We start from the raw sequence: 25,964 nt of genomic DNA on the forward strand, positions 1-25,964 counted from the left end.
ACACAAGCTACATTCATTTGTAAGTGGAGGGTAAAAAAAAGGGGGGGGGCAAAAGGGGGTCCCAGGGATTTTTTTTTTTTTTTTTATATATAAACGGAACAGAATGGTTAAAATTGCCGTTTTACAATATAAATCAATTGCTTTTAAAAAGCAATTGTGAACGGTCTTTCACCCCCTTAAAAAGATGATTGATTGATGTGTGTGTGTGTGTGTGTGTGTGTGTGTGTGTTTGTTTGTGTGTGTTTGTTTGTTTGTTTGTTTGTTTGTTTGTTTGTTTGTTTGTGTAAGGGGTCTATAGTATTGTGTTACCGGAGAAGTTTCATGTTTAGTTTGGAAAGTGTTTCTTTTATTTTAGGTACAGCGCGCGCGACATCACGTGACACGGGTTAATAATAACGAAAACTTAGTCTTTTTATTTCTTTTTAGGTGGGGACGTTGAACAGACAACATGTATAGAGACGGAATGCACACAATGTAATTTCTTTTGTCATTGTAGGAAATTGACATTTTGATCACAGGTCACGGGCAGTGCATGTTTTGGATTTAATCGATCCGGTGTAACTTTAAAACACATTTAATGATTATTTTCTGATAATGTACATTTTTCAGCACCTGTTTGTAACACAGATTAGTATTTCAATCTCGGAGCGGACATTTTATTGTAGGTTTTTACTGAGATTTCCGTACCTAGCAAGCGATTTTTACGGTATTTTTACGGTATTTTTACGGTATTGCCATTTCTTTTCTCTAGGAAAAGTCTTGAGAGATATCTGCACCAAGTTTTTTTATGAACCTTTATTACATGTATGCCCTGCTGACTGCAAATTTTGCGGTCGATTGGACCTGTAGTTTCAGAGTACATGTGGATTTTTTTTCAAAAGAGACGTAAGAACAATATTAAATTTCAATTTTTCTTGTTCCTTCACTATACTGTCATAAATAAACAGTCATACATATTGATTGATTGATTGATTGATTGATTAGTTGGTTGGTTGATTGATTGATTGATTGATTGATTGATTGATTGATTGGTTGGTTGGTTGGTTGGTTGGTTAAACACGTTGGATAGGGTCAATTGAAACAGCGAAAAAGAAACAGAAGATCTTGGACCCTACATTAAACACATGAAACGGAAACATGATTGATTGATTGATCATGATCATGATCATGATTGATTGATTGATCATGATCATGATCATGATCATGATTGATTGATTGATTGATTGATTGATTGATTGATTGATAGATTAGTTGGTTGGTTGGTTGGATAGGGTCAATTGAAACAGCGAAAAAGAAGCAAAGAAGATCTTGAACCCTATATTAAACACATGAGACGGAAACATGATTGATTGATCATGATTGATTGTTTGATCATGATTGGTTGATTGATCATGATTGATTGATTGATTGATTGATTGGTTGGTTGATTGATTTGATTGGTTGGTTGGTTGGTTGGTTGGTTGGTTGTTTGGTTGGTTGGTTGGTTGGTTGGTTGGTTGGTTGGCAGGCTTTATATAAACCATCAATGGTGATTATGTCCCTTACACAATGGTAAAACCAATGCAGTCGAAATGTAACAAAGTTGCCCCTTGAGGTACCAAACATTTTTCACTATGAAAATTTTCTGTATCTATAACCATTCAAAAGTTATAGGGAAATCAAAGACCAATAAAAATCTAAAATACGACCTTGACCTTTGACCTTGACCTAATTTTCGTTTTTTTGGACCAAGGATCTCAAATCAAAAGACCCGAGGTCTCTATCACTTATGGTTTTCCAGTTTAAAATACATTTCAAAATTTCAAAAACAAAAGGGGAATTAACTCTCATATGGAATCTCTATAAGGCTTCGGTCAAAAAAAAACAGAACGTCCTGAGGATGTAACGCGCCATTTGGAAAAATAAATTTGTCGGTTTCTTAAACGGTTGTGAAGATTAAGCGATAACAAAAAAAACAGTGTTCGGGGAGATAACTCTTATATGGGAAAGTATTGGGTTTCGCGGTGTCAGTTTCAAAAGCGCATAAACTGTTCGATATCATATTTCATTTATCTAAGCGACATCTTGCGAAACAAAAAAACAGCGAAGGAAAAAAATGTTGGCGGAAGAAAAAAAATAATAATTAAAAACCAATTGTTCAGAGAACAATTGAAGGTCTTTCAACTAATAAAGATCTATTTTGATATGAAAATATTAAAATTCAGTTGAAAATGTCAATTCCTATGGCTTTATGATGTATAAATATGAATTTAAAGCAAAGGTCAAAATCTAGAACGTCCAATTAATCTTTGACCTTGACCTCAATTTCAAGGTCATAGACTAAACATCTCGAATCAAAAGACACTAGTTCCTTAATATGTATGGTTCATGAGTAATATCACTTTACGCATAATTCTAAATAAAAGAGGGGCCAAAACTCCCATTTATTGTCTACGCACCCTTGCAACCAAAATTTATAAGTTACGACATGTCGCAACTAACAATTTAGTAAAAATAATTTGTCGATATCTTATAAGGTTAATGAAAATAAGTGAAAATAAGCCAAATCAAAATTTAGAATTTGACCTTGACCTTTGACCTTGACCTAATTTTCATTTTTTTGGACCAATGATCTTTAATCAAAAGACCCTAGGTCTCTATCACTTATGGTTCACCAGTTAGAAATGCATATCACTTATATCATATACAAAAGGGGGGATACCTCTCATATGGAGTCTCTGGATAGCTTCAGTCAAAATAAAACACAACATCCTGAGGATATAACGAGCAATCTGAAAAAATAAATTTGTCGGTTTCTTATACGGTTGCGAAGCCTTAGAGATAACAAGAAAAACAGTGTTCGGGGAGATAACTCTTACAAGGTAAAGTTTTTTGTTACGGGGTGTCAGTTTCAGAAGCGTATTAACTGTTCGATATCATATACCATATATCTTAGCGACATCTTGCGAAACAAAAAAACAGTGAAGGAACAAAAAGTTGGCGGAAGAAAAAAAAAATAATAATAATTAAAAACCAATTGTTCAAAGAACAATTGAAGGTCTTTCAACTAATAAAGATCTATTTTGATATGAAAATATTAAAATTCAGTTCAAAATGTCAGTTCCTATGGCTTTATGATGTATAAATATGAATTTAAAGCAAAGGTCAAAATCTAGAACGTCCAATTAACCTTTGACCTTGACCTCAATTTGAAGGTCATAGACTAAACATCCCGAATCAAAAGACACTAGTTCCTTAATATGTATGGTTCATGAGTAATATCACTTTACGAATAATTCTAAATATAAGAGGGGCCAAAACTCCCATTTATTTTCTACGCACCCTTGCAACCAAAATTTATAAGTTACGACATGTCGCAACAAACAATTTAGTAAAAATAATTTGTCAATATCTTATAAGGTTAATGAAAATAAGTGAAAATAAGCCAAAATCAAAATTTAGAATTTGACCTTGACCTTTGACCTTGACCTAATTTTCATTTTTTTGGATCAAGGATCTTAAATCAAAAGACCCTAGGTCTCTATCACTTATGGTTCACCAGTAAGAAATGCATATCACTTATATCATATACAAAAGGGGGGATACCTCTCATATGGAGTCTCCGGATAGCTTCGGTCAAAATAAAACACAACATCCTGAGAATATAACGAGCAATCTGGAAAAATAAATTTGTCGGTTTCTTATACGGTTGCGAAGCCTTAGAGATAACAAGAAAAACAGTGTTCGGGGAGATAACTCTTATTTGGGAAAGTATTCGGTTAAGCAGAGTTGGTTTCAAAAGCGTATAAACTGTTCGATATCATATACAATATATCTAAGCAACATCTTGCGAAACAAAAAAACAGCGAAGGTAAAAAAAGTTGGCGGAAGAAAAAAAAAAATAATAATAATAATAATAATAATAATCAGAACAAAACCTATAGGTCTTTCAACTGAAAGGTTGAAAGACCTAATAATAATCAGAACAAAAACAATAGGTCTTTCACCTGAAAGGTTGAAAGACCTAATAATAATAATAATAATCAGAACAAAAACAATAGGTCTTTCATCCGAAAGGTTGAAAGACCTAATAATCAGAAGAAAACCAATAGGTCTTTCCACGGAAAAGTGGAAAGACCTAATAATCAGAAGAAAACCAATAGGTCTTTCCACGGAAAAGTGGAAAGACCTAATTATAATAATGTATTTCATGTCAAAATGGATTAAATACATTTCGAAATATGATTTCAAAATGGTTGACAATTAATAAAGCTAATTTCGGCCACATACCTGCCACATCCTGTTCTAGTGGTGGTATATCACTTCCTTCATCTCTTACCATATCTTCGTTATTAGAACCTCTCTCAAGTGGTGGTTTTCCTATATCGTTGGATTTATGTTCATTAGAAACTTTGTTCAAAAGTAGGTTAACTATATCGTTGTTACCACCTTTCGATGCCCATTTAGTTGCGTTTTCTCCATTATCGTCGGTAATGTTGATATCAGCACCTCTCTCAATCAGACGAGCTACTATCGTCTGATGACTTCGACGACAAGCATTCATTAGAGGTGTCATTCCATTATTGTCAGGTTTATTTATATCACAACCATCGCCCCTGTAATGGATGCGCCCATGATATTTTTATAAGAGTTAGTTTTCGAGGCATTTATACTGTTGAGAGGGGCAGAGACACATATGTATGTGTTAGATATGTTTATGTGCAGTTAATGCAGTGCGTGTAAAAACAATACAGTACAAAAAACGATATAATTTACGATTTTCAATGATATTCCCAATCGCTATGATGCCAATGTTACATGTACACTATCGTGACTATTGAAAGTGTTTTTGTAATTTACGCTTGACTTTTTTGACTACTTGATATGAATTATAGAATTCACATAACTTTGAGAAACGAACCATATATATCTAGACTAAACTCCGGTGTCGTACATAGATGAACAATACTGTATACATGTAGTAGCAACTGTTTACATGTAGTTTCAAGTGTGTGAAAATATTTGAAAGTAAGCAACCTAATATAGCATCTTTTCATACAATTTAAAGAATATCCAAACTACATATTAATATTAATATGGCATCAGCTGACTTTAAAGAGCTCAAAAGCCTCATAATGGGAGTTGATAAAAAAGTAAGTGACTTTTCACAGCAACTTAAAAAAGTTGAACATAATTTAACAGGCATGATCAATGAAGTGAAAACTGACGTTAATGTACTGAAAACAAAATACGATGAATCTCAGGTAGAAATAACCACTTTGAGACGAGACTTCACAGAGTTGGAACAGGGTGTTGCAGGTATGGATCTGCAAATACAAGCAATTGAAGGTGAAAAATTACAAAAACAAAAATATGAGCTTCAAACCCAGATGAATGAGTTAAAGGATCAGGTTACATTGCTTGAAAAGCACGAAAGAAAATATAATGTTATGATTTATGGTATTGATGACAGTAATGCAGACGAGAATATCTATTCTGTTACTCGTCAGTTGTTTAGCGAAAATTTAAAAATTGAACAGAGAAAAGCAAATGCCATTCCAATTGCTAATGCTCACCGCGTACCAACAAGGGGTAGTGGACCCAAACCAATTATTGTTCGATTAATCCACTATGGAGATAAACAACTCATTATGTCCAGTGCCCACAATTTAAAAGGTAGTCAAATTCGTATTCTAGATGATCTACCCGTATCCATGAAAGAGGAAAGATTCCTTCTGTCTCACGTAGCCTACAAAATACGCAAAAAAGAAAAATTGCAAACACGTATTCGAGATGTCGGGGCACATATGACACTTGAAACCCGTAAAAATAGAGGGGAACCATGGAGCACAAGAGAATGATCAGCGATACAAAACAATATATACCTTTTTCTAATAATTTACATGTCTTTATACAAAATTTTACTTGTAAAACAATAAGCCATTGCCATAGTTATTTGTTTAAATACATACATGTACATGTATAACCTTTTTCTTCATCATATTTTCACAGATACCATTAATAAATTGATACCAAATTGTAAGTATAGAACAGGGAATTTCATTCCAGCTTTATAATCTATTTATGCAAATACTTAATTTTTGGTTTGTGTTTTTTTTTATTTTTTTATTTTTTTTTTATTTGTTATTTGCTTTTTGTTACTTTAGTTTTGCTTGTTCTCTATGCTTTCTTGCATGATTATCTGCAATATATTGGCAGACACATATCAATGTAAATGCTAATTCTGATTTATATATATACATATACTCATTTTCCAATTTGCTGAGTTAAAATTTTTGCCTTTATTATTCATTTATATGTTTATTCTCTGCTGCTTATACATGCATAGTTTTTGCTATTGCTAGTTATTTACTTTTATTCTGAACTGCTATAATGTGCTTAATGCTGTGGTTGCTATATGCTTTACTTTATTTTATCAAATACAGACTGACACAAATGAGTTGAAGTTAGAATATGTAAAGGACAGACCACTTTTAAAGTGATGTTTATATTTCAAATTTAAGAATGAGACGCTTGTTTAAAATTATCTTTCCTTGGTTGTGTTTATGGTACATGTACATTATAATGAAATGACATTACTGTAGTAAGTTTTACACAATCTTTGCTGAAACTTACTCATTAATAAGATATGCATACACACACTCAGAATGTGCAGTCTGTGTTTGACTGTTAGATAGTTTTGTTAGTTTTCAAGATATATTGATCATGCGTTAATCTGATTTACACTGTGATACAGAAGTTTTGCTACATATATATAGTGACACTACATTTGAAGTCAGTCAGAGTTTTTAATTTTTTGAAATCATCTCTCAACTACGCACTGTTCTTTTAAGCAAGAAATATTAATATTTAGATAAATCTTATATATTTACAACTGCACCTCATAATATCATAAAGAATATTGATCTTTAATGGTACAAATGTATCAGAGATATATTGAGTATAAAACATCTCTGCCTTCTTAAATAGACATAGGATTATATAAATCTGTGTATTTGACTTTGGAGTTTTAATACATAAATACAAAGGACAAACATAGAAATTCCAATATCTACATGTAGTCAATTGAACAACTCTGACAGTCTTGAAATATTGTACATAATAAGCTTATTTAGAATGCATCTAATAGTTCATTTAACTAAAACTGTTTTTCAAAATGAATGAACGCGTTATAAAGACAACATCTTATGATAAAAATATTGACAAATCTGACTGGATCAGATTTGAAGGCAGAACAATGGACATTTGTATACTTGTGCTTCTTGTGTGATCTTTTCTTTTTTGCCATAACCACATATAATGGAAAAGTATCTGTGTGTGTTCGAAAGAATGACAGTAAGAAAATTAAATGTAATATGAAATTATAGGAATGAAATAATCTTTCAAAATATGTACATAACATGAACTATACAGATATTCACTGTTGGGTGCTCAAATTAAATTTCCATCTGAATCCAATGTATTTATTGAAATTTCTTCTGAGTTATCTCCCATAGACCATTTAGAGTGACTATCCTATACAACAACAGTGAATGTCTCAGAGTGCAAATTTAGTATTTGATTTTAATGTTGGACTTTGTCTTGCTATTGTATTTTATGTTTTCTTATATATGTATTTATTGTAAATTACAAATATGTCTTAAGGTTTCACAGATCTGGAAAAACTATACAGTTTTAAAGGAAAAGAACTTTAAAAGTCCCTTGATTTCACAAATTTCATGGTATATTTATGTATACTCACTAATCATTAGAGTTATAAATATTGATAAAGCTAAACGCATGCATGAAGGGTGATATTCTTAAAATAATTTCTTATAATTGTCAAGGTCTGTATACAAAGGAGAAACGGAGAGATGTTTTGAACTATTTAAAGTCGAAGAATTTTAATGTATATTGTCTTCAGGACACACATTTTACAGAACAAGATGAATTAAATATTAAAAATCAGTGGAAGGGAGAATGCCTTTTCAATTCATTTACATCCAATCAGAGAGGGGTGGCCATCTTTTTTAATGAAAACTTTGATCTTCAAATTCACAAAGTTAAAAAAGATGAGGGTGGAAATCTTCTTGGATTGGACATTACAATTGAAGAACAAAGAATTACTTTAGTAAATATTTATGGGCCAAATGTAGACACTCCTTGCTTTTATCAAAAGGTGGCTGACATTATTGAGGAATTTGATAACCAATCTTGTATTCTTTGTGGAGATTTTAACCTCATTCAAAGTTTTAATCTTGATACCCATAATTATGTTAATATCAACAACCCAAAGTCTAGAGAAAAAGTATTACAGCTAATGGAAGACTTTAATCTAGTTGATCCATTTAGAGAATTATACCCCAATCTGAAAAGATTTACTTGGAGGAAAAAAAAACCCTTTAAACAATCTCGTTTAGATTTTTTTCTGATTTCTGATAATATTTTTCACTTTGTTAATGATGTTAAAATTGATAATAGTTACAGGTCTGATCATTCACCTGTGGTCTTTTCTTTCAAGATTAATGAATTTATAAAAGGCAGAGGCCTTTGGAAGTTTAATAATTCTCTTCTTCATGATACTGACTATGTTAAAGAGATAAAAAACCTCATAAATATAGTAAAAGAACAATATGCTGTCAAGATATATAGAGATGAAATTTTACAAAATATTGACAACTCTGAAATTGAATTTACTGTTGATGACCAGTTATTTTTAGAAACTCTACTCACAGAAATACGTGGCAAAACTATTTCATATGCCTCTTATAAAAAAAAGGCGGGTATAAAAATTGAAAATGAAATTATTTCAAAATTAAAACAATTAGAAGAAAATGCTCTAACAGTAGAAAATCTGGAAGAGATTGATCAGAAAAAAGCAGAACTTAAAATGTATAGACAAAAGAAGGTTCAGGGACAATATGTTAGGTCAAGAAGTCAGTGGATTGAAGAAGGAGAAAAACCTACTAATTTTTTTTTAAATCTAGAGACTAGAAATTATATTAATAAGACTATTCAAAAACTTACTTTAGAAAATGGTGTTATAGTGGAGGAACAAAAAGAAATCTTAAATCAGACAAAGGTGTTTTATGAAAAACTTTATAGAAAACAAGATTGTTTAAAAAAGGTTGATTTAACACGGGAATGTTGTTATGACGAGATACCAAAGCTTAGCGAGGATGAAAAGCAATTATTGGAGGGAAATATTAATTTTTCTGAATTAACTGCAGCATTAAAGAGGATGAAAAATAACAAAAGTCCTGGATCTGATGGTTACACTGCAGAATTTTTTAAAATTTTTTGGATTGATATTGGTAAATTTGTCCTTAGATCTATAAATTTTGGGTATGGGAAGGGCCAAATGTCTGTCACCCAGAGGCAGGGAGTGATTACATGTATTCCAAAAGATGGTAAACCAAAACAATTTCTTAAAAATTGGAGACCTATTACTTTACTTAATTCTACATATAAATTGGCATCAAGCTGTATAGCAGAGAGAATAAAATCTGTTTTGTCAAAATTAATAAGCTCGGATCAAACTGGTTTTGTTCCAGGTAGATATATAGGCGAAAATTGTCGATTGATATATGATATTCTACATTTTACTGAAGAAAATAATATTCCAGGAATTCTCCTGCTGATTGATTTTGAGAAGGCATTTGATTCCATATCTTGGTCATTTCTTTATGATACATTAAGATATTTTAATTTTGGTGAATCTGTTATATCCTGGGTTAAAACCTTCTATAACAATATAACAGCTGCGGTGACACAAAACTGCTGTCTGTCAGAATTCTTCACTATAGAGAGAGGCTGTAGACAGGGAGATCCTTTATCCCCTTATATTTTCTTGCTATGTGCAGAAATATTAGGCATTTTGGTAAGAAATAGTAGGGAGATAAAGGGTATTACTATAGATGATACAGAGTTTGTACTTTCTCAATATGCAGATGATACATCCTTGATATTAGATGGCTCGCCAGAATCGCTCGATGCATCTCTTCGTGTTCTCCAATTGTATGCTGAAATCTCGGGACTTAAGATAAATATAGAAAAAACAAGTGTTATTTGGATAGGTAGCAAAAAACATAGTCAGGATCAAATTTGTGTAAAGTGGGGATTGAAATGGGGCTCCAGTACATTTAAACTACTTGGAATTACTTTTTCAGTCGACCTAGATAGAATGATTAATTTAAATTATAGGCCAGTTTTAGATAATATAGACAACACTTTGAAAAAATGGTCAAAACAGTATCTCACCCCCTTTGGAAAGATTACCATTTTAAAAACTTTGGTCATAGCTAAATTAAATCATCTGTTTCTATCTATCCCTAGTCCAGATGAGAATATGTTACTTAATTTAACAAATAAAATGTATGCTTTTATCTGGGATAATAAACCAGATAAGGTCAAGCGAGATCTTTTATGTCAAGATTATTATAAGGGTGGTTTAAAAATGCTAAATTTAAAAGCATTTATACAGGGACTAAAACTTACATGGGTGAGACGTTTGTATAATTCGAATTCAAAGTGGGTGAGATTAGTCTCTATTGTGGAGCAAATAAATTTTATTGAAATAAGTTATATTGGGCCTATTAAAAGGTCATCAAATAAATTTTGGCAAGAAGTTTTTGATGCTTGGAAAACCCTTAATCAAATTAGAAAACCAAGATGTATTGATGAAATTCTATCTTATTCTTTATGGGAGGTAGAAAACTTTAAAATTGGTGGTTCAAGAGTCTACTATAAAAACTGGGCAAATGCGGGAATTTGGACAGTGCAAGATTTGTTAGATGACCAGGGCAAAGTTATGTCATTTCAAAATTTCCAACAATTATATCAATTTAGGCCAAATATTTTACATTATTATGGAATAGCACACTCGCTTAATGAGTGGTTAAACACGATAAATATTGAAGTAAACGAGAGAAGAATTCATGCAATAATACCTTTTAACATAAGTATCTTTTTTGAATCAAAAAAAGGTTCAAAAGACATGTACAACATATTGAATGAAAAATATATTACATTTGCTGCAAAGGAAAAATGGGAGAACCATCTTAATATGACTGGTATTAACTGGAAAAAAATACACACTTCGTGTACAAAATATAGTAAAAGCACTAAGCTTAGCTGGTTCCAATATAGAATTATCCATAGAATTTTGGGAACTAATTCACTACTTTACAAGATGAAAATAAATAGTAACAACATGTGTACATTTTGTAAAGAAGGACCAGAGACCATAGAACATTTATTTTGGAGCTGTCCGATGGTCGCCAGTCTCTGGCATGCACTAAACATTTGGATTTTTGAAATGACAAATATTGAACTGCCTTTGAATATTATGATTATTTTATTTGGTATCTTAGAAAATGTTAAATTGAATTTTGTTAAAAATAAGATTATTCTTTTTTCAAAATACTACATCTACCGAACAAAACTACAAGAAGTTTTGCCAAATTTAAATGCTTTAAAAAACTATTTAAAGGAACACTTGAATTTAGAAAAATACATTTCATTTAAAAACCTCTCTGTAGAGGAATATAACAAATACTGGAGTCCCTGGGCCCCTATCATAGAATAAATAATAAATGTTAAAATTTGATTGAAACACCACTTATGCATATCGCAAGAACAAGTAAGACTTCAATGTTATAAGATATTTATTTATTTTCAAGCTACTATTGCACCACCATATATATTCAATTGTTGTTTTATTATATAATACTTCTTTTGTGTTAAAATGCCATTCTGTACACCTTTGTTCATACATGTTGTGCTAGTCTATTTGTTACAATAAAGAAAATTCATTATAAAAAAAATATATCACAACCATTATCTATCAGTAGGTTTACTATATCAATGTAACCATAATAAGAGGACAATAACAATGGCGTGTCTCCATCCTTGTCGGTAGCGTTAATGTCAGAACCTCTCGCAATAAGACGGGCTGCTATCAGTAGATGTCCTCGACGACAAGCATTCATTAGAGATGTCATTCCATAATTGTCACGTTTATTTATATCACAACCTTTATTTATCAGTAAGATAAATATATTAATGTAACCATAATAACAGGACAATAACAATGGCGTGTCTCCATCCTTGTCGGTAGAGTTAATGTCAGCACCTTTGGCAATAAGACGGGCTACTATCGACATATGTCCTTCACGACAAACTATCATTAGAGGTGTCATTCCATCATTGTTAGATTTATGTAAATCACAACCTTTATCTATCAGTAAGTTTACTATATTATTGTTACCAAAATAACAGGACAATGACAATGGCGTGTATCCAATCGTGTCGGTAATGTCAATGTCAGCACCTTGCTCAATAAGACTTTTAACACTTGATAAATCTCCTTTATAACAAGCACTAAGTAAACTGTTTTTTTCAATATCATTATGTTTACGAATAATGTTTATATCAGATTCTGACAACGACGAGTTATCATTTGATGTAGGAGAAGCTTCATTTGACAGACTCTCAATATTTATGTTTTGTACATAACTGTTGTCTGATTTAATTGTTTTGTCGTCATTATGTTTTAAATCTCTCTGGTCTACACTAATACCTGCAGAGAAAAACATTTAAGATTAGTGTAATTTTTGTTAAAACGATAGGCGTTCAGTATTTTTTTACCTACTAAATAAATCATTCATAATAATCATTTAGAATGGTTCATTTTAAGCTGGGTATTTGTTTATGTTGTCAAAATAACAGGACAATGACAATGGCGTGTATCCAATCGTGTCGGTAATGTCAATGTCAGCACCTTGCTCAATAAGACTTTTAACACTTGATAAATCTCCTTTATAACAAGCACTAAGTAAACTGTTTTTTTCAATATCATTATGTTTACGAATAATGTTTATATCAGATTCTGACAACGACGAGTTATCATTTGATGTAGGAGAAGCTTCATTTGACAGACTCTCAATATTTATGTTTTGTACATAACTGTTGTCTGATTTAATTGTTTTGTCGTCATTATGTTTTAAATCTCTCTGGTCTACACTAATACCTGCAGAGAAAAACATTTAAGATTAGTGTAATTTTTGTTAAAACGATAGGCGTTCAGTATTTTTTTACCTACTAAATAAATCATTCATAATAATCATTTAGAATGGTTCATTTTAAGCTGGGTATTTGTTTATGCTACAAAAGTTACTATTCTGATAAATTCAGAACCCACATGGTATCATACGTTTAAACACAATTATTGATTTTGAAGGGCACATAAATCTCCTTTAAATGACTATTAATGCAGCCATTGGTCGTAAACAGATCAAACTATTGTTTGTAAAAAATATAAGTAAAGTAATAAAATATCAAGAGAAAGAAAAAATGTAAAAACTTGTAATATCCTCACTTTTTTTTATATATAAAATAAGTGAAATAAATTTAATAACAGAAAACTGGGCATAACATTTTTGAAATAACCCAAACGTTTTTGCATGTACGTGTATGATTATTAAAAAACAGTTCACAATCTTGCTGAATCACGCCCTAATGGAACGTACTATGACATTTGAATGTCTGTGTTCCATGTGAATTGTTAATTAAGACTAAATATGTTCGGTTCCCGCCAGTCAAATTACAAAATATCCTTATTATTTTCTATAGAACCACAAAGCTAATAGAACTAGAGGCTCTAAAGAGCCTGTGTCGCTCACCTTGGTATCTGAATATTAAACAAAGGACGCAGATAGATTCATGACAAAATTGTGTTTTGGTGATAGTGATGTGTTTGTACATCTTACTTCACTGAACAGCACGTGCATGCACGTCGTTTTCACACCAAACAAAAGAGAGAGAGAGAGAGAGACAGACAGATGAATTTGTCAATCCGAATCGGACAGCGAGATACATATCTATTATCAATTATGAACATGATGTGTGTTAAACATTCTGAAACTATTTGTATCTTTTCAATGCCGATAGCTGCCGGTAGACAGCGACATCGGGTAAATGTACCAGTTGAAACGCCCAAGACGCAGTCAGTTCTGGAAACGTGCATGCTTTAAAACTTTCTTCCATTTCTTGATGACCTGATACAAGAACTTACACGCAGATTAGTTTCTAACGAAGAGCGGTTTGCTGCCCAGTTTTTGATATCAACAACGCCAAAAAGGATTAATTAGGAAGCAATCATCATATTACTTGAGACGTATATAAATGACCTGACGGTTAACAATGTTGCACAATTTCGCGAGGAAATTGAACGATGGATGGTAAGGTGGGATATCGTAGCGGAGTCTCTTTGAGAAAATCTGCCAGTGACAAACAATAACCTTTATCCAAACATTTACATTTGTTTGCTGATTCTAGTTACAATGCCGGTGACAACAGCAACAGCAGAGAGAAGTTTTAGCGAAATGACAAGAGTGATAATCTATGTCCGCTTTACAATGAATACAGCAAGACTTTCTAGTCTGTATATCCTTCATTGAACGTGCCTGTACCAAGTCAGGAATATAAGTTCTTGTCCATTCGTTTTTGATGCGTTTTGTTATTTGATTTTGCCATATGATTATGGACTTTCCAAATTGATTTTCCTCTAAGTTCAGTATTTTTGTGATTTTACTTTTTATCAAAATGAGAATAAAGCCAAACCAGTGAACATGACTTGACAGATTATGCCTCTTAAAACTATCATGTTAACTACAATGTATTCAATCAAAATGCTTAAACAGGCGATGGGAGACCACAATATAAAGTCTCACCTATTAAATCTCTTATTATTGATAAATAATGACAGTCTTTTAAAACAGGAAGCTTACGAATGAATTTGTTAAATTTGATTAAAAGGTATATATGTTATTTTGCAAAACAAAAAGATACTACAACAATATTGTGATATTAATCTAAAATAAAATTGCAGTATTTACAGCAATTTGGACACCATTATAAATTTTTTCTAGTCTTTATATACTTCATGAATACAAACATTGAGAAATTGATATCGAAAAAGTTACTGACACACTTGCTGTTAAGAAAAAACGTTGTTTAAGATTGTGACCAGAATTAATATGACTTCAAGTTAGAAATTCAAAAGATTGAATCATTGTTTTCATATGTTTAGGCCAACATAAACTCCACATACTATAGTATTGTGTTGATGTTTGTGATTATGTCTTTGATATACATCTTTGCTTACATCTATGTCATTTGAACTTCACAAAATTGCTTACATCAACTTCCATTTACGTTATGGAGGATAGTTGACTCATCAGCAATCATACCATATCCTTCTTATTTTTATATCTACTTTGCAATACAAATACTAAAGAATGGAACAAATCTCCGTGATTTTAAAAGCTATCACAGCGTACAAAAACACAAAAAAAATGTCTGAAAAAGTCTTCATTCGACTCGAACATTTCGAAGTTAAATAATTAACAAAAACAAAATGTACACATTTTAATACGGTCGAAACTGTTCCAAAACGCTTTATATGCGGAGCGTCCCCCTGCCCCCCCCTGGTCCAACTGGGCTTTGTCCTGGACCGACCGTGCCTTAGGCCCCCAGACCCCTCACCCTTCGGTTTGTTATTTCACTTCATTAACAAAGGGGCTACAGACTATATATTACATATAAAAAAGAAGATGTTGTATGACTGCCAATTAGACAACTCTCCACAACTTATTAGTATACAAACAAGAAGAAGATTTCCTTCACATGTACAGTTAGTTTCAGTCAAAATCTATTTGGTGTAATTAAACAGATTTATCATGTTACGATGGAATTCTTGCAAAAACAACCCAGTGTTGGGACGAAATTTCCCTCGCCTAATGGCACGATATATCTTTGCAATATGAACTTGTCATTTTTTCCAATCTTCATAGAAAAATTGTTTCTTTCAACTTGTTCGTCAATATGGTAAGCTGCTTTCAAAAAGTGCAAGGGAATATCAGTTTCTTTGAACAATTTATTCTTCAATAATAAAGTTGAAGAGTGTGGAATTAATTTAGTTTTCAATTTTAACATGATATCAAACAGACATAGAAACGTATAATTTCACGAGGTCGCCATCTGTTTGTATTCATTTTTACGTTTAATATCGCGTCATGTGACAGTCGACAGTCTTCGGATGTCAGCTCGATAGTTAATTAGATGTCGTCAAGATAAAACTACACATGAAATGCTGAAATATGTGATCGAAAAAAGTGCATTGTTAACCGTTTATTTCAGACGAATTATAATTTGGATAGAAGTTTTAGCGCTGTAAAACAAGGTTTAATCCACCATATTCTACATTTGAAAATGCCTGTACCAAGTCAGGACAGTTTTTGTCCATTCGTTTTTGATGCGTTTTGTTATTTGATTTTGCCATGTGATTTTGGAATTTCCGAATTGATTTTCCTCTAAGTTCAGTATTTTTGTGATTTTACTTTTTATCAAAATGAGAATAAGGCCAAACCAGTGAACATGACTTGACAGATTATGCCTCTTAAAACTATCATTTTAACTACAATGTATTCAATCAAAATGCTTAAACAGCCGATGGGAGACCACTACATAAAGTTTCATCTATTAAATCTCTTATTATTGATAAAAAATGTCTTTTAAAACAGGAAGCTAACCAATGAATTTGTTACATTTGATTAAAAGGTATATGTTATTAATTCGCAAAACAAAAAGATACTTCAACAATATTGTGATATTAATCTAAAATAAAATTGCAGTATTTACAGCAATTTGGACACCATTATGAATTTTGTAAAATTTGTATATTGACTTAATCTAATTTTGATAAGTCAGAAAGCAGAGTTTCATCAAGATTTCATTTGAAGTATGCATAAGTATTTTTAATTAAAGATTATATTCTAGAAAACAATCTGGTATTATACGATCAAAAATCTGAATGATTTAATTCAAATTTGAAACAAATCAAATACTTCTATATAATATTTTTCTAAATTTGCTACTTATATAACACGTATACTAAATGAAAACACAATTATAAAAATGTCAAAATGGATTAAATACATTTCGAAATATGATTTCAAAATAGTTCACAATTAATAAAGCTAATGTCGGCCACATACCTGCCACATTCTGTTCTAGTGGTGGTATATCACTTCCTTCATCTCTTACCATATCTTCATTATTAGAACCTTTCTCAAGTGGTGGTTTCCTTATATCGTTAAATTTATGTTCAATAGAAACTTTGTCCAAAAGCAGGTTAACTATGTCGTTGTTACCACATTTCGATGCCCATTTAGTTGCGGTTTCTCCATTCTTGTCGGTAGTATTAATGTTAGCACCTTTCTCAATAAGACGGGCTACTATCGGTAGATGTCCTCGACGACAAGCATTCATTAGAGATGTCATTCCATCATTGTAACGTTTATTTATATCACAACCTTTATCTATCAGTAAGTTTACTATATCAATGTAACCGTAATAACATGACAATAACAATGGCGTGTCTTCATCCTTGTCGGTAGAGTTAATGTCAGCACCTTTGGCAATAAGACGGGCTACTATCGACATATGTCCTTCACGACAAACTATCATTAGAGGTGTCATTCCATCATTGTTAGATTTATGTAAATCACAACCTTTATCTATCAGTAAGTTTACTATATTATTGTTACCAAAATAACAGGACAATGACAATGGCGTGTATCCAATCGTGTCGGTAATGTCAATGTCAGCACCTTGCTCAATAAGACTTTTAACACTTGATAAATCTCCTTTATAACAAGCACTAAGTAAACTGTTTTTTTCAATATCATTATGTTTACGAATAATGTTTATATCAGATTCTGACAACGACGAGTTATCATTTGATGTAGGAGAAGCTTCATTTGACAGACTCTCAATATTTATGTTTTGTACATAACTGTTGTCTGATTTAATTGTTTTGTCGTCATTATGTTTTAAATCTCTCTGGTCTACACTAATACCTGCAGAGAAAAACATTTAAGATTAGTGTAATTTTTGTTAAAACGATAGGCGTTCAGTATTTTTTTACCTACTAAATAAATCATTCATAATAATCATTTAGAATGGTTCATTTTAAGCTGGGTATTTGTTTATGCTACAAAAGTTACTATTCTGATAAATTCAGAACCCACATGGTATCATACGTTTAAACACAATTATTGATTTTGAAGGGCACATAAATCTCCTTTAAATGACTATTAATGCAGCCATTGGTCGTAAACAGATCAAACTATTGTTTGTAAAAAATATAAGTAAAGTAATAAAATATCAAGAGAAAGAAAAAATGTAAAAACTTGTAATATCCTCACTTTTTTTTATATATAAAATAAGTGAAATAAATTTAATAACAGAAAACTGGGCATAACATTTTTGAAATAACCCAAACGTTTTTGCATGTACGTGTATGATTATTAAAAAACAGTTCACAATCTTGCTGAATCACGCCCTAATGGAACGTACTATGACATTTGAATGTCTGTGTTCCATGTGAATTGTTAATTAAGACTAAATATGTTCGGTTCCCGCCAGTCAAATTACAAAATATCCTTATTTTCTATAGAACCACAAAGCTAATAGAACTAGAGGCTCTAAAGAGCCTGTGTCGCTCACCTTGGTATCTGAATATTAAACAAAGGACGCAGATAGATTCATGACAAAATTGTGTTTTGGTGATAGTGATGTGTTTGTACATCTTACTTCACTGAACAGCACGTGCATGCACGTCGTTTTCACACCAAACAAAAGAGAGAGAGAGAGAGAGACAGACAGATGAATTTGTCAATCCGAATCGGACAGCGAGATACATATCTATTATCAATTATGAACATGATGTGTGTTAAACATTCTGAAACTATTTGTATCTTTTCAATGCCGATAGCTGCCGGTAGACAGCGACATCGGGTAAATGTACCAGTTGAAACGCCCAAGACGCAGTCAGTTCTGGAAACGTGCATGCTTTAAAACTTTCTTCCATTTCTTGATGACCTGATACAAGAACTTACACGCAGATTAGTTTCTAACGAAGAGCGGTTTGCTGCCCAGTTTTTGATATCAACAACGCCAAAAAGGATTAATTAGGAAGCAATCATCATATTACTTGAGACGTATATAAATGACCTGACGGTTAACAATGTTGCACAATTTCGCGAGGAAATTGAACGATGGATGGTAAGGTGGGATATCGTAGCGGAGTCTCTTTGAGAAAATCTGCCAGTGACAAACAATAACCTTTATCCAAACATTTACATTTGTTTGCTGATTCTAGTTACAATGCCGGTGACAACAGCAACAGCAGAGAGAAGTTTTAGCGAAATGACAAGAGTGATAATCTATGTCCGCTTTACAATGAATACAGCAAGACTTTCTAGTCTGTATATCCTTCATTGAACGTGCCTGTACCAAGTCAGGAATATAAGTTCTTGTCCACTCGTTTTTGATGCGTTTTGTTATTTGATTTTGCCATATGATTATGGACTTTCCAAATTGATTTTCCTCTAAGTTCAGTATTTTTGTGATTTTACTTTTTATCAAAATGAGAATAAAGCCAAACCAGTGAACATGACTTGACAGATTATGCCTCTTAAAACTATCATGTTAACTACAATGTATTCAATCAAAATGCTTAAACAGGCGATGGGAGACCACAATATAAAGTCTCACCTATTAAATCTCTTATTATTGATAAATAATTACAGTCTTTTAAAACAGGAAGCTTACGAATGAATTTGTTAAATTTGATTAAAAGGTATATATGTTATTTTGCAAAACAAAAAGATACTACAACAATATTGTGATATTAATCTAAAATAAAATTGCAGTATTTACAGCAATTTGGACACGATTATAAATTTTTTCTAGTCTTTATATACTTCATGAATACAAACATTGAGAAATTGATATCGAAAAAGTTACTGACACACTTGCTGTTAAGAAAAAAAGTCGTTTAAGATTGTGACCAGAATTAATATGACTTCAAGTTAGAAATTCAAAAGATTGAATCATTGTTTTCATATGTTTAGGCCAACATAAACTCCACATACTATAGTATTGTGTTGATGTTTGTGATTATGTCTTTGATATACATCTTTGCTTACATCTATGTCATTTGAACTTCACAAAATTGCTTACATCAACTTCCATTTACGTTATGGAGGATAGTTGACTCATCAGCAATCATACCATATCCTTTTATTTTTATATCTACTTTGCAATACAAATACTAAAGAATGGAACAAATCTCCGTGATTTTAAAAGCTATCACAGCGTACAAAAACACAAAAAAAATGTCTGAAAAAGTCTTCATTCGACTCGAACATTTCGAAGTTAAATAATTAACAAAAACAAAAAGTACACATTTTAATACGGTCGAAACTGTTCCAAAACGCTTTATATGCGGAGCGTCCCCCTGCCCCCCCCCTGGTCCAACTGGGCTTTGTCCTGGACCGACCGTGCCTTAGGCCCCCAGACCCCTCACCCTTCGGTTTGTTATTTCACTTCATTAACAAAGGGGCTACAGACTATATATTACATATAAAAAAGAAGATGTTGTATGACTGCCAATTAGACAACTCTCCACAACTTATTAGTATACAAACAAGAAGAAGATTTCCTTCACATGTACAGTTAGTTTCAGTCAAAATCTATTTGGTGTAATTAAACAGATTTATCATGTTACGATGGAATTCTTGCAAAAACAACCCAGTGTTGGGACGAAATTTCCCTCGCCTAATGGCACGATATATCTTTGCAATATGAACTTGTCATTTTTTCCAATCTTCATAGAAAAATTGTTTCTTTCAACTTGTTCGTCAATATGGTAAGCTGCTTTCAAAAAGTGCAAGGGAATATCAGTTTCTTTGAACAATTTATTCTTCAATAATAAAGTTGAAGAGTGTGGAATTAATTTAGTTTTCAATTTTAACATGATATCAAACAGACATAGAAACGTATAATTTCACGAGGTCGCCATCTGTTTGTATTCATTTTTACGTTTAATATCGCGTCATGTGACAGTCGACAGTCTTCGGATGTCAGCTCGATAGTTAATTAGATGTCGTCAAGATAAAACTACACATGAAATGCTGAAATATGTGATCGAAAAAAGTGCATTGTTAACCGTTTATTTCAGACGAATTATAATTTGGATAGAAGTTTTAGCGCTGTAAAACAAGGTTTAATCCACCATATTCTACATTTGAAAATGCCTGTACCAAGTCAGGACAGTTTTTGTCCATTCGTTTTTGATGCGTTTTGTTATTTGATTTTGCCATGTGATTTTGGAATTTCCGAATTGATTTTCCTCTAAGTTCAGTATTTTTGTGATTTTACTTTTTATCAAAATGAGAATAAGGCCAAACCAGTGAACATGACTTGACAGATTATGCCTCTTAAAACTATCATTTTAACTACAATGTATTCAATCAAAATGCTTAAACAGCCGATGGGAGACCACTACATAAAGTTTCATCTATTAAATCTCTTATTATTGATAAAAAATGTCTTTTAAAACAGGAAGCTAACCAATGAATTTGTTACATTTGATTAAAAGGTATATGTTATTAATTCGCAAAACAAAAAGATACTTCAACAATATTGTGATATTAATCTAAAATAAAATTGCAGTATTTACAGCAATTTGGACACCATTATGAATTTTGTAAAATTTGTATATTGACTTAATCTAATTTTGATAAGTCAGAAAGCAGAGTTTCATCAAGATTCATTTGAAGTATGCATAAGTATTTTTAATTAAAGATTATATTCTAGAAAACAATCTGGTATTATACGATCAAAAATCTGAATGATTTAATTCAAATTTGAAACAAATCAAATACTTCTATATAATATTTTTCTAAATTTGCTAATTATATAACACGTATACTAAATGAAAACACAATTATAAAAATGTCAAAATGGATTAAATACATTTCGAAATATGATTTCAAAATAGTTCACAATTAATAAAGCTAATGTCGGCCACATACCTGCCACATTCTGTTCTAGTGGTGGTATATCACTTCCTTCATCTCTTACCATATCTTCATTATTAGAACCTTTCTCAAGTGGTGGTTTCCTTATATCGTTAAATTTATGTTCAATAGAAACTTTGTCCAAAAGCAGGTTAACTATGTCGTTGTTACCACATTTCGATGCCCATTTAGTTGCGGTTTCTCCATTCTTGTCGGTAGTATTAATGTTAGCACCTTTCTCAATAAGACGGGCTACTATCGGTAGATGTCCTCGACGACAAGCATTCATTAGAGATGTCATTCCATCATTGTCACGTTTATTTATATCACAACCTTTATCTATCAGTAAGTTTACTATATCAATGTAACCGTAATAACATGACAATAACAATGGCGTGTCTTCATCCTTGTCGGTAGAGTTAATGTCAGCACCTTTGGCAATAAGACGGGCTACTATCGACATATGTCCTTCACGACAAACTATCATTAGAGGTGTCATTCCATCATTGTTAGATTTATGTAAATCACAACCTTTATCTATCAGTAAGTTTACTATATTATTGTTACCAAAATAACAGGACAATGACAATGGCGTGTATCCAATCGTGTCGGTAATGTCAATGTCAGCACCTTGCTCAATAAGACTTTTAACACTTGATAAATCTCCTTTATAACAAGCACTAAGTAAACTGTCTTTTTCAATATCATTATGTTTACGAATAACGTTTATATCAGATTCTGACAACGACGAGTAATCATTTGTTGTAGGAGAAGCTTCATTTGACAGACCCTCAATCTTTATGTTTTGTACATAACTGTTGTCTGATTTAATTGTTTTGTCGTCATTGTGTTTTAAATCTCTCTGGTCTACACTAATACCTGCAGAGAAAAACCTTTAAGATTAGTGTCATTTTTGTTAAAACGATAGGCGTTCAGTATTTGTTTACCTACTAAATAAATCTTTCATAACAATCATTTAGAATGGTTCATTTTAAGCTGGGTATTTGTTTATGCTACAAAAGTTACTTTTCTGATAAATTCAGAACCCACATGGTATCATACGTTTAAACACAATTATTGATTTTGAAGGGCACATAAATCTCCTTTAAATGACTATTAATGCAGCCATTGGTCGTAAACAGATCAAACTATAAGTAAAGTAATAAAATAACATCGTTATACAAGAGTTTAGTTTTTAAAAGAAAAAATGTAAAAACGTGTAATATCCTCACTTTGATATATAAAATAAGTGAAATAAATGTAATAACAGAAAACTGGGCATAACGTTTTTGAAATAACCCAAACGTTATTGCATGTAAGTGTATGATTATTAAAAAACAGTTCACAATCTTGCTGAATCACACCTTAATGGAGCGTACTATGACATTTGAATGTCTGTGTTCCATGTGAATTGTTAAATAAGACTAAATGTGTTCGGTTCTCGCCAGTCAAATTACCAAATATCCGTATTTTCTATAGAACCGCAAGGCTAATAGACCTATAGGCTCTTGAGAGCCTGTGTCGCTCACCTTGGTATCTGTGAATATTAAACAAAGGACGCAGATGGATTCATGACAACATTTTGTTTTGGTGATAGTGATGTGTTTGTTCATCTTACTTCACTGAACATTTTTGCTCCTTATAATTATTTCTATCGGTAATGAACTTGGCCAGGTAATTTCATTGGTATATGTTAGTAAAAGTTTACAAATTTCAGGAAAATTGTTAAAAATTGACTATAAAGAACAATAACTCCTTAGGGGTTCAATTGATCATTTTGGTTATGTTGACTTATTTTAGGTCTTTCTTTGCTGTGCATTATTGCTGTTTACGGTTTATCTCTATTTTTATAATAATATTTAAGATGATAACAAAAAACGGAAAATTTTTCTTAAAATAACCAATTCAGGGGCAGCAACCTAACAACGGATTGGCTGATCCATCTGAAAATATCAGGGCAGATAGATCTTCACCTAATAAACAATGTAAATTCTGATTTGCTCTAAATGCTTTGCTTTTGGAGTTATAAGCCAAAAACTACATTTTACCCCTATGTTCTATTTTTAGCTGTGACAGCCATCTTGGTTAGTTGGTCGGGTCATGCCACACATTTTTTAAACTAGATACCCCAAAGATGAATGTTTCCAAGTTTGAATTAATTTGGCCCAGTAGTTTCAGAAGAGAAGATTTTTGTAAAAGATTACTAAGATTTACGAAAAGTGGTAAAAAAAATACCATAAAAGGGCAATAACTCCTAAAGGGGTCAACTGACCATTTTGGTCATGCTGACTTATTTTTTAAATCTTACTTTGCTGAACATTATTGCTGTTTACAGTTTATCTCTAGCAAAATGTCCCTTAAATTACCAATTCAGGGGCAGCAACCAAACAACGGGTTGTCCGATTCATCTGAAAATTTCAGGGCTAATATATCTTGATCAGATACTCAATTTTACTATGTCAGATTTGCTCTAAATGCTTTGATTTGTAAGTTATTAGCCAAAAACTGCATTTTACCCCCATGTCCTTTTTTAGCCATGGCGGCCATCTCGGTTGGTTGGTCAGGTCACGCCACACATTTTTAAAACTAGATACCCCAAAGATGATTGTGGCCAAGTTTGGATAAATTTGGCCCAGTAGTTTCAGAGAAGAAAATTTTTGTAAAAGTTAACGACGCCAGGTGAGCTAAAAAAAGGGGGGGGGGGGGGGTTAGGGTCTAATATTGCTTTTTTATTTTTATACCAAAATGAAGAAAAAGAAATTAAAAAACAATTGTTATGAATATTTCGGTGAAAATATTATTTTGAAATCATGACTTGAGAAACAAACACTTAATTTTTAGAGCATAAACTTAGCATCCGCTTTTCAGAATTTTAATGTAGCAACTTCTTTAGTGATAAGAGAGTTGATTATCGAGTTCCATTTTTTATCAAAAATATCTTAATTACACTTTGTTTGCTGGTATATCTAAATACTCGTCAAACAGCAGTGGGTTTAAGTATATCTTATAATAAATCTGTTTGGCGTTTTACTAAACTTTTCAGGATATAAAATACAACTTAAATGTAAACAGTGAAATGTGATACAATGCCCTTTTTTGCAAATATAATATTTTTTGACAGATATGAATAAGTAAGACAATCCATATTAAACAGAACATACGTTAAGTCTTTCTTTTAATCAATCCAGACAATCCTCGGTGCGCTTTACGACAGGAAAAACCTTAAAACCTGCACACGACATGTATCAAAGATTTGCTCTGTAATTCTTATTTGTTTTTTGTTCTTATAAGTTTCGTTGGTCATCAAAAAGTATAGGTACCGATATTCCCTTATCCGCACAGGACCTTAAACAGACAATGCAAATCCAGATGAATGCATTTTAACAGAAAATTAAAACTTTGAAAATATGTTATCATACTCACTATCAAATATCACGTACATCACAACCAATATGACTGAAATAAAAATAAAAATCATTGCGTATTGTTTTGCGTTTACTTTTCTACATTGGCTAGAGGTATATGGGGAGGGTTGAGATCTCATAAACATGTTTAACCCAGCCGCATTTTTGCGGCTGTCTCAAGTCAGGAGCCTCTGGCCTTTGTTAGTCTTGTATTATTTTAATTTTTAGTTTCTTGTGTACAATTTGGAAATTAGTATGGCGTTCATTATCACTGTTGTAGTATATTTATTTGTATTTGTATAGGGGCCAGCTGAAGGACGCCTCCGGGTGAGGGAATTTTTCGCTTCATTGAAGACCTGTTGGTGACCTTCTGCTGTTGTTTTTTGTTTGGTCGGGTTGTTGTCTCTTTGACAAATTCCCCATTTCCATTTTCAATTTTATTGCGTCAATGCGGCTTCCGTATGAATAGTATAAAATTGCTGAAATGAGTGTATTTCCTAATTGGGTTCGGTTGTCTTGCGATAGAACGTTCGGTTCTTCGGTCCAGCTGGCTGGTGCTGTTAGTTCCTGACTCTGTGCTGGTAGTGTTTGTAAACATTGTATCAGAACGGCAGAAAAGCAACCGTTAAGTTGCCAAATTTTTCTTACACAG

The 25,964-nt window shown here is 32.1% G+C and overlaps 3 protein-coding genes across 3 annotated transcripts in view; all 3 read right to left on the minus strand.

Annotated features, from left to right (window-relative positions):
- The window catches only part of LOC139484582 (uncharacterized), a 44,697-nt gene extending 40,138 nt beyond the window's left edge, over positions 1-4,559 (minus strand). The window contains exon 1 of the mRNA XM_071268355.1: positions 4,270-4,559. Within this exon, the coding sequence (XP_071124456.1) occupies positions 4,270-4,555 (286 nt within the window). The 5' untranslated portion in view covers positions 4,556-4,559. The remainder of the gene's footprint in view (positions 1-4,269) is intronic.
- A 7,233-nt stretch (positions 4,560-11,792) lies between these two features.
- LOC139486676 (ankyrin repeat domain-containing protein 50-like) lies at positions 11,793-12,575 on the minus strand. The gene has a single exon (XM_071271597.1). It carries the CDS (start codon positions 12,573-12,575, stop codon positions 11,793-11,795), a length of 783 nt encoding a protein of 260 aa, XP_071127698.1.
- A 96-nt stretch (positions 12,576-12,671) lies between these two features.
- LOC139486677 (ankyrin homolog) lies at positions 12,672-25,365 on the minus strand. Its single transcript, XM_071271598.1, has 4 exons — positions 25,332-25,365; positions 22,143-22,787; positions 17,037-17,651; positions 12,672-13,009 (listed from the first exon to the last, which is right to left on the minus strand). Exons 1-4 carry the CDS (start codon positions 25,348-25,350, stop codon positions 12,672-12,674), a joined length of 1,617 nt encoding a protein of 538 aa, XP_071127699.1. The 5' UTR covers positions 25,351-25,365.
- Positions 25,366-25,964: the final 599 nt, after the last annotated feature.

Source organism: Mytilus edulis, chromosome 8 (assembly GCF_963676685.1).
Source record: "Mytilus edulis chromosome 8, xbMytEdul2.2, whole genome shotgun sequence".
In the NCBI taxonomy this organism is placed as follows: domain Eukaryota; kingdom Metazoa; phylum Mollusca; class Bivalvia; order Mytilida; family Mytilidae; genus Mytilus; species Mytilus edulis.

Coding starts and splice junctions, on each gene's coding strand:
- LOC139486676 (XM_071271597.1), bottom strand. CDS start 12,575: ATGTTTTTCTCTGCAGGTATTAGTGTAGACCAGAGAGATTTAAAACAT.
- LOC139486677 (XM_071271598.1), bottom strand. Junction 17,652..22,142: donor AGCCCGTCTTATTGAGAAAG/GTGCTAACATTA, acceptor TTATTGAGCAAG/GTGCTGACATTGACATTACC. Junction 13,010..17,036: donor ACTAGAACAGAATGTGGCAG/GTATGTGGCCGA, acceptor TTTTCTCTGCAG/GTATTAGTGTAGACCAGAGA.